The sequence below is a fragment of the Hyperolius riggenbachi genome, chromosome 8 (genome assembly GCF_040937935.1).
Source record: "Hyperolius riggenbachi isolate aHypRig1 chromosome 8, aHypRig1.pri, whole genome shotgun sequence".
NCBI lineage: Eukaryota > Metazoa > Chordata > Amphibia > Anura > Hyperoliidae > Hyperolius > Hyperolius riggenbachi.
The window spans coordinates 251,802,610-251,816,557 of NC_090653.1; the positions used below are offsets into that span (position 1 = coordinate 251,802,610).

General features: G+C 44.5%; 2 protein-coding genes across 12 annotated transcripts in view; one reads left to right on the top strand and one right to left on the bottom strand.

The window, feature by feature from the left end:
* WAS (WASP actin nucleation promoting factor) overlaps window positions 1-11,581 on the top strand; it is a 52,821-nt gene extending 41,240 nt beyond the window's left edge. Inside the window, exons 8-12 of the mRNA XM_068248602.1 lie at window positions 1,377-1,419; window positions 2,318-2,471; window positions 5,274-5,674; window positions 6,543-6,657; window positions 11,421-11,581. Coding sequence (XP_068104703.1) covers window positions 1,377-1,419; window positions 2,318-2,471; window positions 5,274-5,674; window positions 6,543-6,657; window positions 11,421-11,476 — 769 coding nt within the window. The 3' untranslated portion in view covers window positions 11,477-11,581. The remainder of the gene's footprint in view (window positions 1-1,376; window positions 1,420-2,317; window positions 2,472-5,273; window positions 5,675-6,542; window positions 6,658-11,420) is intronic.
* The window catches only part of LOC137527742 (myosin-1B-like), a 469,182-nt gene that overhangs the window by 422,390 nt on the left and 32,844 nt on the right, over window positions 1-13,948 (bottom strand). The window lies entirely within an intron of this gene.

Consider the following 13,948-nt stretch of genomic DNA (forward strand, 5'->3'; position numbering starts at 1 on the left):
AAATGTTCAATATTCTAGGCTCACAGGTCCAGATTTATCAAAGCATTACTGACAGTTTTTCTTCTAAAACTGTTATAACCAGCAGAGGAGCTGCTCTGCATGATAGTAAGAAACGTCTCAAATCCTACGTAATAGCGGCAGTTTAGCATGGATTTCTAGAGCTGCACTACAGTTAAAGGGAACCAGAGGCCCCAGAAAAAAGATTTTATACATGCCTGGGGCTTCCTCCAGCCCCATACGCACGGATCGCTCCCACGCCGCCGTCCTCTGCTGCCTGGATCCGCCGGTACCGGGTCCCGTCATGGCCGCCAGTCGGCCGGCTAACGCGGCCAATAGTCCGCATCACACCGAGCTCCCTCCATGTATGTACGCGTGAGGCTGCCTACTGCGCAGCCTCATGCGTACGGGTAAGGAGGGAGCCGCTGTAATGCGGACAATTGGCCGCATCCGCCGGAAGTGACGGGACCCGGTACCGCCGATCCAGGAAGCGGAGGATGGTGGCGTGGGAGCGATCCAGGCTTATGGTGCTGGCAGAAGCCCCAGGTATGTATAAAAGCTTCTTCTTTTTTTTTTTATCACGTTCCTCTCTGGTTCCCTTTAAAAAAAGTGCAAATCCATCTTTAAACTGCTGCAGATTAAGAAGTGCTTCATAGCAGTTCTCCAGGTAGTGCAGCAGTGCAGGTTCGGCATGATTTGTGAATGGCTCCTCCCTCCTCACTCAGAGCCTGCTGACAGCAGATATATTAGTTACCTCAGCAACAGCAATTCCCTTCACACACTGCACTGCTCGAGAGACCTTCCTAGCTCCTTCTATTCCTAACAGTTTAAGAAGGAATCTGCACTATCTAGTGATTTCTTAGGATGTCTGAGACAATTCTGCATGGATTTCTAAAAACCTACTAATATTTTGTCTTAGACACTCTTGATAAATGCCCCCAAAGTGTCAAGGTAGGAACACACTAAGCAGAATTGCATATGCGTTTTCCCTAGCACATAGTGGAAAACGCGTATGCGATATGCCTAGTATGTTCCTACCCTCAGACCCCAATCAGCTATTTAATCTGAAACACCTGCAAAGGGTTCCTATTTCATATATTAGTTTCACCTTTTAAGTTGATTTACTAAAATAATTGGACTTTGCACAATATTCAAATGTTTTGAGTTTTACCTGTAAGAGGATTCTGGCCATTTAGGCTCACTGTCTCAGATGAAGGAGAACATAGCATACAATAGTAAGGGGAAATAAAACTGTGGGTAAGCAGAGATATTTAGGTGATAGAAGAAGACGGGTAGAAGAGTTTGAAGAGGTGAATTTTAAGGGGTTATTATTCGCGTGTGTCTTGGGCATATCACCTGAATCTGGTTGTCATTCACAGGCACGTGGGCCACATCGGCTGGGATCCCAACAGCGGCTTTGATGTAAGTAAATAGCGTAATACAGACTAGTCCAGTTATAAATACAGTTGTGTCATTTTTCTTCTTTGTGGGGGTTGGGGGGAGTTAAAATATTTTGGGAGGGCACCAGAACACCTGCAAGAAGCCACTACCAACTATGAAGCACATATGGACTTCCATGTAGATAATGGTCTGCTTGGTATTTTTACCCGCAGTAATGTAGAAATCCTCAGTGCTACAAACACCAGATCTGCAATACCAGGGAGTCAACCACGAAGCAGGTGGTTTCAGTGCTCAGCGCCGAAGCTGGACGCCACCATAGCAGTAATGTTATACTGTACGGGGCACGTAAGGGTAATTCGGGGTAATTACTTCTCCCTACAAGTTGAGACGACTTGGAGGGTGAATAGTATTTAACGCTGCCGGGATTTGAGCCGTCATTTGGCTCACCCTGCGCCCAGCTCACCGGCGGCGTACTAATACGTATGCGTCAACCAGCCCACACCAGGATCCACCAAAGGGTCTCCACCTGGATTTGGGCCCAGTTTATTCAGTGAGTGCTACAGTGAAAAGCACAACATTTTGGTATATTCGACCGTTATCAACTGCAATTGATGAAGGCCAAACAGACTGAAACATTTTGCTTTTCACTGTTACACTCTCTGAATAAATTGGCCTAATCAGGCCCAAATCCAGGTAGAGACCCAGTGGCATCTTTTGTTTACTATTTGATCCTATAATTCCAGAGCTGAAAGTCATGAGTGCTAACCACTGCGTCTCCACAATAAAACATATCAGTTGGCATACAATTGTCCCATTTCTCTGTGCAAATCTATCTCTTTTTCCAATAGTGCCCCTTAGGAAGCCCACAGCTCTGAGGCCCTGCCCATGAGGTGCTATAAACATTTCTCCTTCTAATCAGGTGAACGCTTTGGACCCGGAACTGCGCAATCTCTTCTCTAAAGCAGGCATCAGTGATGCACAGCTGAAGGATGCCGAGACGTCCAAACTCATCTATGACTTCATAGAGCAGCATGGAGGAGTCGAAGCTGTGAAACAGGAAATGAGGATGGGAGGTGAGAAATAAATGCCTTTTGCTGGCAGGAAGTGGCACAGAGGTAAGGAGAGGGCACTGTGACTTCTCTCAGCCTCATCCTGCACTGAGACGTCTGAGCTCACTGGGCAATAATCTAAGCACCAGGAGGAGGATGGTAACCATCACTTAACAGTAAGGGGACCCACACATTACTCAATTTTCGGCATCGATATCCGGCGGATTAAATCATAATGATGGAATCTGCCAGAGATCGATGCCGCAACATGACCATCCAATCGATCATTTGGATTAATTTCAGTCCAAAACGTGTTCTAAAGGGGCGCATGGTGGTAAAGGCGCTATATTTTCCGGCCGGTATCCTCCCAAGTGTATGTGAACTCCCCCAACACATGGTGAGTGTTGCAGGGTTACCAGTCGCACTGGCGCGCCTCCTCATGTGATCGGAGTCTTTTTGAATTGCCACCAGCAGTACAACATGATCCCACAGCATGTACTGACATCACAACATGTGGTGGGGTCACATGCTACAGGGGCTCGCGGAGGCAATTCAAAGATGCCGGACACGGGAGGAGGCATGGATGTGCGCCCGTGTGACTACCTGCAACACTCACCGGGGGCCCTTGGGGGGGGCGGGGTGACAATACATTACCTGGGGGAGCGGCCCAATAGGTAAAGACGCTAGGGTGATATCCATTAGAATTCATGCAGAAATCAACTGAAAATCTGTCTGCAGTGTGTGGACAGGCAACAGATTCCTCTCTGATCAGATTTGATCAGAGAGGGATCTAGCTGTTGGCAGATCATGAGATGTATGTGTTTTAGTGAAACCAAGTACAGTTTAGTGAAACCAAGTACAGTTCTAGGAGTCACTGCTGCGATTCTGAGTTCAGTTATTTCTATTTAGCGCACTCAGAGGTTCACCATAATACTTTGTATATACAGTGGGTTGCAAAAGTATTTGGCCCCCTTGAAGTTTTCCACATTTTGTCACATTACTGCCACAAACATGCATCAATTTTATTGGAATTCCATGTGAAAGACCAATACAAAGTGGTGTAAACGTTAGAAGTGGATCGAAAATCATACGATTCCAAACATTTTTTACAAATAAATAACTGCAAAGTGGGGTGTGCGTAATTTTTCGGCACCCTGAGTCAATACTTTGTAGAACCACCTTTTGCTGCAATTACAGCTGACAGTCTTTTAGGGTATGTCTCTATCAGCTTTGCACATCTAGAGACTGAAATCCTTGCCCATTCTTCTTTGCAAAACAGCTCCAGTTCAGTCAGATTAGATGGACAGCGTTTGTGAACAGCATTTTTCAGATCTTGCCACAGATTCTCGATTGGATTTAGATCTGGACTTTGAATGGGCCATTCTAACACATAGATATGTTTTGTTTTAAACCATTCCATTGTTGCCCTGGCTTTATCTTTAGGGTCGTTGTCCTGCTGGAAGGTGAACTTCCGCCCCAGTCTCAAGTCTTTTGCAGTCACCAAGAGGTTTTCTTCCAAGTTTGCCCTGTATTTGGCTCCATCCATCTTCCGATCAACTCTGACCAGCTTCCCTGTCCCTGCTAAAGAGATGCATCTACCGAGCATGATGCTGCCACCACCATATTGGACAGTGGAGATGGTGTGTTCAGAGTGATGTGCAGTATTAGTTTTCTGCCACACATAGCGTTTTGCATTTTGGCCTTCTTCCACATGGTTGCTGTGTCCCCCACAGCACCTTCTTCCACATGGTTGCTGTGTCCCCCACATGGCTTGTGACAAACGGGACTTCTTATGCTTTCTGTTAACAATGCCTTTCTTCTTGCCACTCTTCCATAAAGGCCAACTTTGTACAGTGCATGACTAGTAGTTGTCCTATGGGCAGAGACTCCCACCTGAGCTGTAGATCTCTGCAGCTCGTCCAGAGTCACCATGGGCCTCTTGACTGCATTTCTGATCAGCGCTCTCCTTGTTCGGCCTGTCAGTTTAGGTGGATGGCCTTGTCTTGGTAGGTTTACAGTTGTGCTATACTCCTTCCATTTCTGAATGATCGCTTGAACAGTGCTCCTTGGGATGTTCAAGGCTTTGGAAATCTTTTTGTAGCATAAGCCTGCTTTAAATTTCTCAATAACTTGATCCCTGACCTGTCTTGGACCTATCTTATGTGTTCTTTGGACTTCACGGTATTGTTGCTCCCAATATTCTCTGAGACAACCTCTGAGGCCCTCACAGAGCAGCTGTATTTGTACTGACATTAGATTACACACAGGTGCACTCTATTTAGTCATTAGCACTCATCAGGCAATGTCTATAGGCAACTGACTGCACTCAGATCAAAGGGGGCCGAATAATTATGCACGCCCCACTTTGCAGTTATTTATTTGTACAAAATGTTTGGAATCATGTATGATTTTCGTTCCACTTCTCATGTGTACAGCACTTTGTGTTGGTCTTTCATGTGGAATTCCAATAAAATTGATTCATGTTTGTGGCAGTAATACGACAAAATGTGGAAAACTTTAAGGGGGCCGAATTCTTTTGCAACCCACTGTAGCACTAAATAATAATGGTCACTTCGCTGGCCGTCGGGTCACTGGACATTTGCATGCTATGATATCTTTGTTTAGCCATAATGTTGATGATCCTTATAAATGGAAAGGGTAGCAGAGACAATAATTCTTTTAACTAGTGAAAGATAGAAAGCTAGAAAGAATTTTCATACTTTAATCCTGTCAATGCTGAGTAAAGAATTGATAAACAATTGTGTATATATACAGGTTTTACAACAAATAGCAGAACATTTATGACCACATTTTTTCTCTATACAGATTCCTTTCCCCCGCCTCCTCCCCCCTCCCGCAGTGCCCCGCTGCCACCTCCGCCATCTCAAGGAAGGGGTAGAAGTGGACCATTACCTCCTCCACCAGGCAGAGGCTCTAGTGGTCCTCCACCTCCTCCTCCATCACGTACTACACCTCCTCCTCCCCCTCCATCTGGAGGTCCACCACGAACACCTCCACCACCAAGGGGAGGCGGCGGTGGTGGTCCACCTCCTCCCCCACCTCCTCCTCCACCTGCTCCAATGCCACCCCCACCAATTGGACCATCTGGTGGAGGTCCTCCACCTCCTCCACCACCTGGCATAGGAAGCCCTGTTACACAGCCTTCTGCTCCCTCTGGACGAGGAGCTCTTCTTGACCAGATAAGACAAGGGATGAAGCTTAATAAGGTAAGTCAAGATTTCCAACTCATCTCCAACTAAAAAAAAAAAACTATACTGACCAATGGACATTATAAAAAAAATGATGTTCCAATTTATACATAGAAAAGCACACCGCTACATGACCTGACCATTGATATATTTATACAATTGTTACTCTGTGTACATAAAAGTATTGCAACTATAACAGCCACCAAACCTCTGGACATGATTGTTCTACGATTTTTTTAAAGTGAACCCGAGCCGAACCTTCGGTCAAAAAGGAAATACTTACCTAAGAAGAGGGAAGATTCTAGATCCTGTAGAGCAACCCTGTCCTCATGGCCCACCAACAGTACGTTTTGCAGAAAACCACAAAAATGCACAGGTGAGGTAATTAGTGTCTCAGCAGAGCTGATTAACTACCTCTGTGGATTTCCACAAAACATGCACTGTTGGTGGGCCTTGAGGACAGGGTTGGTGAACACTGCAGAGGCTTCCCAGGTCCTCCTCACTCCTTTCACAACTCGCTGCGACCAGCGATTGGGCTCATGCTCCTCTTTAATGCAAACCTAAATTGAAAAAAAAATGCCCATTTACTTACCTGTATAGGTACAGGAGAAGACTAAACTAAACCCTTTGACCTGATGTCAGTCAGTTCTATACATAGAGCACTACACCTCTACGTGACCCGTCCAGTGCACATGACCAAAGTCCAGTGCACAAAGTGGTGTGACCCACTACACGTAGAACACACGACTTGACCAATGAACACGACCACAGTAAAATCCATTTTCACTCTTCACATAAACATTTTTTTAAACTAGCGTTTTCTTTCAAATGCTGCTCTATAGTTTGATAAAACAGGTCTTCTCTAAATTATCCTGTACACACCCAGGTGACGGAACCAATGGAAGCACCATCCTCTCCACTCGCACAACCAAGTTCTGAGGGTCTAGTTGGGGCTCTTATGCACGTCATGCAGAAAAGGAGCAAAGCCATTCATTCCTCAGGTGAGTTTTGGACATACCATAAAAGCCCTTCTCTGTGGACTATTGTGGCAGCTATTTTGTTGAAGAGGTATTCATGAGAATGGAACTGAGGACCCTCTCAGGTAACCTATCAATCTCTTTCGTGTGAGGTACATTGCGAATTTGCTAAGGTTAGGTGGAACTGTGAAGAAATGAACAAGTTTACAATACAATACAATACAATAACATTTGTAAAGCGCTTTTCTCCCATAGGACTCAAAGCGCATAGCTGTGTCTCAGATTAATACAGGGTTTCAGGCTGGGTTGTGTTACAGAGGAGATAGTCAGATGTTCATGAATGCCAGACTGAAAAGGTAGGTTTTCAGTTTAGACTTAAATGCTTCCAGGGATGGGGCTGTCCTGATTGGGTGTGGCAGGGAGTTCCAAAGTGTAGGGGCAGCATGACAAAAGGCTCTGTCTCCAAAGGTTTTGAGGTGGACTCTGGGGGTGACCAAGGTGTTACGTCCTTTTGATCTAAGATTGTGGGGGGTGTGATGTAGTTGCAACAAGTCCTTCAGGTATCCAGGGCCCAGATTGTGCAAGGATTTGAATGTCAGTAAGCCAATCTTAAACAGAATTCTCCATTTTATCGGTAGCCAGTGGAGTGAGCTCAGGGTTGGTGTTATGTGGCAATGGCGGGGTTGGCTCGTTAACAGCCTTGCGGCGGTATTCTGTACTAATTGCAGGCGGCGTAAGTCTTTCTTATGCAGGCCTATGTAGAGGACGTTGCAGTAGTCTAACCTTGATGTGACGAAGGCATGAACTAGGGTTGGAAGATCCTCTGAAGGAATTAGGTGTTTAATCCTTGCAATATTCCTTAGGTGAAAGAAGGAATGTTTCACAACAGCTGAGATTTGATTCCTGAAGCTTAATTTCCCATCAATCAGTACTCCCAGGCTGCGCACACAGTCTGAGTTGTTCAGGTCTGAGCTCCCTATCCTTAGCGGTGTTGGTTGAGACTGGAGCTGCTTTGCTGTTGAGCCCTGGCCCTCGATAACAAGAACCTCAGTTTTGTCAGCATTAAGTTTTAGCCAATTATTATTCATCCACTCCTGAAGCTCAGCTAAGCATGCGTTTATTTGTGGAGTAGGGTCTGTGACATCAGGTTTGAATGACAAATATAGCTGGGTGTCATCAGCATAGCAATGATATGTCAGGCCATGTTTTTGTATGATTTCTCCAAGTGGCAGCATGTATATGGTGAACAGTAAAGGGGAAAGTTTAGGTAGAACTGTAGAGAAATGTAAACACTTGTGAGGTTCCACAAGATCTAGTTTATAAAAATAAGTTGAGGCTGCATGACCTGGTGCCACGAGTGCAGAGCTCTTGAGGCAGGGCTGGTTTTGATCTATTTGGTGCATAACAACCTGTCATTACCCCCCCCCCCCTACACATTCTATGAAGAAGGAAGGGGAACAGATGAGTGGGTACCAGCCAAGCACCGCTAAAGTTGGAATACACTGTGCTATGTACTGTTCACTGCCTCAGATTTTCTTGAATATAAAGTGTGCAGTATTGTACCTTGCACACTAGAGGGCATGCTATGCCATTGCCTTGACAGTCTATGCTTAGAAACAGCCATGCCTGAAGGTAAAAGAAGCCAGAGGGTCGCAACTACGATTTGCCATGCTAGTCTGGGAAAAAAATAGCTGTTGCTATTACACATCTTTAGAAATGTTCTGTAGCTTTCATGTGATAAGAAAAAAAATAAAGTTGTATAATCACTTATACTGCGTCCTATTTCCTCAGTTTTTATTTTTCTCAAGAATTTTAGAGAATAAAGGCAAATATTTCACAAAGCAAAGTATCTTCTGTGATTGTTGCAATGATGGGAAGGGTCTGTGTGCCAGAAATTGACCTTTGAGAGGCTCATTCTTCAACAAGTACTTAAAGTGAACCTGAAGTGAAAATAAAGCAAAGGGATAAATATCTAGTCTAATAATAATAATCTAGAGTCCTAATCCTAAACAAGACTTTCCTGGAATCCAATAGCCCTATTTTGCATTTAAAAAGTTAAAATCTACCTTTAAACTTTTGGCTGTTTTGGGTGAATGAGGTTTCTGACCGCAGGTTTCCATGGTTTTTGTTTTTCTTGAAATTAGTGATTCTGCTTTTTGCAATTTTTAGGTTCCCAATACTCTTTTTTTTGTGCGTATTTTGAATTAAATTTTCCACGCATACCAAAGAAGTTAATGTACATGAAACCACATGCGATTTTTCGCATTTTGAATGCAATTTTGTGTTCCATTGCCTTACAATACAGTACATGCGATTTATGCATGATACGGAAAAAATGCAGCCCTGCCGGCAGTTTTTAAAATGCAGAAAAATTGCAAAATGCAAATAAGAAAAAAACGCAAATGTGATGTCACAGAAATACATTAGATGTGCGGCAACTGTTTAAAAAAAAAATATCCTGCATAGTGCACGCAAATTCTGTGAGACAAGAGCTTGGCAGTGAAAAAAAAAAAAAAAAAAGAATTAAAAACCAGCCTAGTTCTATGCAGGATTGGAACTTAAAGTGGAAAAAAACCCAGAAATGCATCTCTGTTCTAAACGATTTCCCATGGCATTAAAACCGTAATGGGGGAGGAAAAAAAAATCTTCATTACAATTTATGGAAATCCTAAAAATACCTGTATGTTTAACTTGATTTCACTTTTGCAGGCAACATTCAAAGGGTTAAGCCTCAGTGTTTAGGGCCCATTCTCACTGGGGTGATTACGGCTAATCGTTGGCGAACGCTAGCGCTTTTCAAAGTGCTATCGCAATATTAAGTATATGGCAATGATCTCAATGCCGCGATTGCCACCGCCGATCTGCAATCAGCGGCAATGGCAAAACGCATTACATGCAGCATCTTTCTGCGATTTTAGAGTGATAGCAATTAGAATGCTACAACGCGCTAATCGCAATAGCTTAAAAAGCGGGAGGGGGTACAGTGATTTTACCGCGTTAATCGCAGTTAAATCACCAGCGCAAAATGCTATCATTTTGCAATTACAAATGAGAACGGGACCTTACTGTGTGAGGAGACAGTTGTGGCAGAGCTCTCCTGCAGTCTGTCCACAGTTGCTAATGAGAACAACTGATTAGACACTCTGATCTGGCTAAACACAGAACACAGAGCAGTGAATTTCTTCACTGTGTGATGTGCAAGAGTTTGGGTTCGCTTTAACATATACATTTATCTTATCATGTCGCATGCAACTTCAGGTACTCTTTAAAGGAAACCTGCAGGGAAAGCAAGTGCCCAATTTGGGTACTTACCTCAATAGAGGGAAGCCTCTGGACCTTCAGAAGCTTCCCCTAGCCCCTACACTTGGCCATTCTAGCACTGTACCCCCCGAAAGACGGTCAACAAGGTGTTGTCAATGGCTTGCTCACGTGCAGTAGCACAGACCCGATCGGGCTCAAGGAGTATACACTCACCTAAAGGATTATTAGGAGTACCATACCAATACGGTGTTTGACCCCCTTTCGCCTTCAGAACTGCCTTAATTCTACGTGGCATTGATTCAACAAGGTGTTGAAAGCATTATTTAGAAATGTTGGCCCATATTGATAGGATAGCATCTTGCAGTTGATGGAGATTTGAGAGATACACATCCAGGGCATAAAGCTCCCGTTCCATCACATCCCAAAGATGCTCTATTGGGTTGAGATCTGGCGACTGTGGGGGCCATTTTAGTACAGCGAACTCATTGTCATGTTCAAGAAACCAATTTGAAATGATTCAAGCTTTGTGACATGGTGCATTATCCTGCTGGAAGTGGCCATCAGAGGATAGGTACATGGTGGTCATAAAGGGATGGACATGGTCAGAAAAAATGCTCAGGTAGGCCCTGGTACTTAAACGATGCCCAATTGGCACTAAGGGCCTAAAAGAAAACATCCCCCACACCATTACAACACCACCACCAGCCTGCACAGTAGTAACAAGGCATGATGGATCCATGTTCTCATTCTGTTTACGCCAAATTCTAACTCTATCGAGACTCATCAGACCAGGCAGCATTTTTTCCAGTCTTCAACTGTCCAATTTTGGTGAGCTTGTGCAAATTGTAGCCTCTTATTCCTATTTGTAGAGGAGATGAGTGGTACCCGGTGGGGTCTTCTGCTGTTATAGCCTATCCACCTCAAGGTTGTGCGTGTTGTGGCTTCACAAATGCTTTGCTGCATTCCTCGGTTGTAACAAGTGGTTATTTCAGTCAACGTTACTCTTCTATCAGATTGAATCAGTCGGCCCATTCTCCTCTGACCTCTAGCATCAACAAGGCACTTTCACCCACAGGACTGCCGCATACTGGGTGTTTTTCCCTTTTCACACCATTCTTTGTAAACCCTAGAAATGGTTGTGCGTGAAAATCTCAGTAGCTGAGCAGATTGTGAAATACTCAGACCGACCCATCTGGCACCAACAACCATGCCACGCTCAGAATTGCTTAAATCATCTTTCTTTCCCATTCTGACATTCAGTTTGGAGTTCAGGAGATTGACTTGGCCAGGACCACACCCCTAAATGCATTGAAGCAACTGCCATGTGATTGGTTGATTAGATAATTGCATTAATGAGAAATTAAACAGGTGTTCCTAATAATCCTTTAGGTGAGTGTATAGACAGAAAGAATCTCTGCAACTGACTCCTGCACAGGAACAGAAAATCATGTGTCAGCATTTGTGTTTTTCTTTCTGTTTTAATCTGTCCTGTGTCACAATGCTCACTTTCCTCTCTGTGTCTGCAGATGACGAGGATGAGGAGGGTGGAGATGATGACGACGATGATGAATGGGACGATTAAGCCGGAGTTATCCCTTCAAGAACCTGGCTGTGTTATATCAATGCTGCAATGCTCCACATCGAGTCCAGAATCTCTTCTTTATATGGCAATAAATATTCATATTAAGTGTTGGCGTTCCGTGGAGTCATTCACTTCTACTCATGCCGATGAATCAGGAGGAAATTCAATTATTTGTTTTGTAGAGATGTTTTATGTTGTCTAACAGAAGGTCTTATGTATCAATATGTACCATACTCACTAAGCGCTTTATTAGGGACATTATTGTTAGTATTGATTTATAAAGCATCAGCATATTCCGTGGCGCTGTACTGAGTAAGAAACGAGCATGGGGTACATAATTATGTAGACAATGGTGTACACAAAATATAGACATTAGTACATAATATAGAATTAGAAGACAGAGCTAATATATGAGATAAATAAGAAAAGACAATTGGTGAGATAAACAGATAAGGGGGTTGATTTACAAAAGGCGGGTAACATTGCACTCCGGGCGGCAATGTTACCGGGCTGTACTGACAATAATAATGCTCATGATGGGATGCATTTTGGCTTCCTTATAAGGGCACTCTGGCTACCTTACATTGAGGGCACTCTGGCTACTGCATTGCAATAGTGTGCATGAATCTACAGCAGGCGGGAGGCGGGGGGGGGGGGGGGGGTGCAATTTATACACCCTTGCCCTGTGAGCTCTGTAGCCTTAGCCTAGAAACTGTCCCAGGGTTCACCAAGTGGGAAGGTGTGAACGCAGAGAAGGCAAATCGAAGTTTAACTGGGAAGCCCCAAGATTTTTGCTTACTACGTTTAAAGGTGTAGGGACTCTATCTGCCCTCAGGACAGCCTCTGTCCCTTGTGGCACAGGTTCCACAAGCTGTTGGAAATATTCCTTCGAGATTCTGCTCTATGCTGACATGGTGACATTTCACAAATTCTGCACATTTTTTCAGCTGCAAATTAATGCTACGAATCTCCTGCTCTACCACCTCAAGCTTGGAACGCTGACACACCACAGGATTCCATAAATTCATGCTGCTGTCTAGCCTGTTTTATGCACTGCACTGATGCCATATGATCGGCTGATTAGATAAGTACACAAATAATCAGGTGTACAGAGGTACTTAACCACTTAAGGATCAGGCTGTTAGCTGATCTGTGCTGCGTGGGCTCTCCAGCTCACAGCACAGATCAGCAGTGTGGCAGGGCAATCAGACTTCCCCCACCCCCTTTTTCTCCCCATTAGGGGAGATGACCTGCTGGGGGGGTCTGATCGCTGCCGCTCCATGTGGCCGAGTGGGGGGGCTCCTCAAACCCCCCCTCCGCAGCGCGATTCCTCCCTCCCTCTCCTTCCCTCCCCCCTTCACTCCATGGGCGGCACAGGACGGCGATCCGTCCTGTACCGCCTCCAATAGGCTTTAGCCTATCACACGGCGGTGATCCCCGGCCAATCAGATGCAGCAGCGCCGTATTGATGTATGTGGATTTCGACCCCGCGTGTTTACAATTAGCCTGCGAGCCATGATCGGAGGCTGGCAGGCTGTTCACGGAGACACCTTCCGTGAACTGACATGGACCGGCCTCTCGAACGAGCGGCCGTTTCCATGTAAAACCACAAACGACCAGCCACCGCCTATCGGCGTTAGGCGGTCGTTATGTGGTTAAAGGACCTCTGTCGCGAAAATCTTAAAGAGACTCTGTAACAAAAATTTCATCTTTTTTCTACTATCCTACAAGTTTCTAAACTTATTTTAATGTGCTCTGGCTTACTGCAGCACTTTCTACTATCACCATCTCTGTAACAAATCAACTTATCTTTCCCCTGTGGGATTTGTTGCCCTGTGTCTGGAAGGCTGCCAACTTTTCAGTGTTGTTGATCTGTTATCCACGCCCCCCTCCAGGCCCCCTCTATGCACACTCCCGTGTGTGTTATTTAGATTAGGCAGCCTCTCTGCTCTAGTCAGTGAGAGAAGAGAGCTTTACAAGCTGGATAAATCATCCTCTGTTAGGCTGTGAAAGGAGCTAGGCTGTCACATGCTGAGGAATTACAGACATAGAACTGTCTGCAGGAAGACACAATCAGCCTGTCACTCTTCAGTGGATGATAGCTGCAGGGAGAAGAAAGTAAACACACAAATGATCTCTTGAGATTCAGAAGTAAGGCTGTATACAGCCTGCTTGTGTATGGATGTATTTTCTATGTGTGGACATACTGTACATCAACCTACTTCCTGTTTTGGTGGCCATTTTGTTTGTTTATAAACAAACTTTTGTTTTTAGACTACTTTTAATGCGCTGGGGAGCGGCAAAATTGTGACAGAGGGGAATAGGAGATGTCCCCTAACGCACTGGTATGTTTACTTTTGTGCGATTTTAACAATACAGATTCTCTTTAAAATGTAAAATATATGTAAACATATACAATTAAGAAGTAGGTTTCTTCCAGAGTAAAATGAGCCATAAATTACTTTTCTCCTA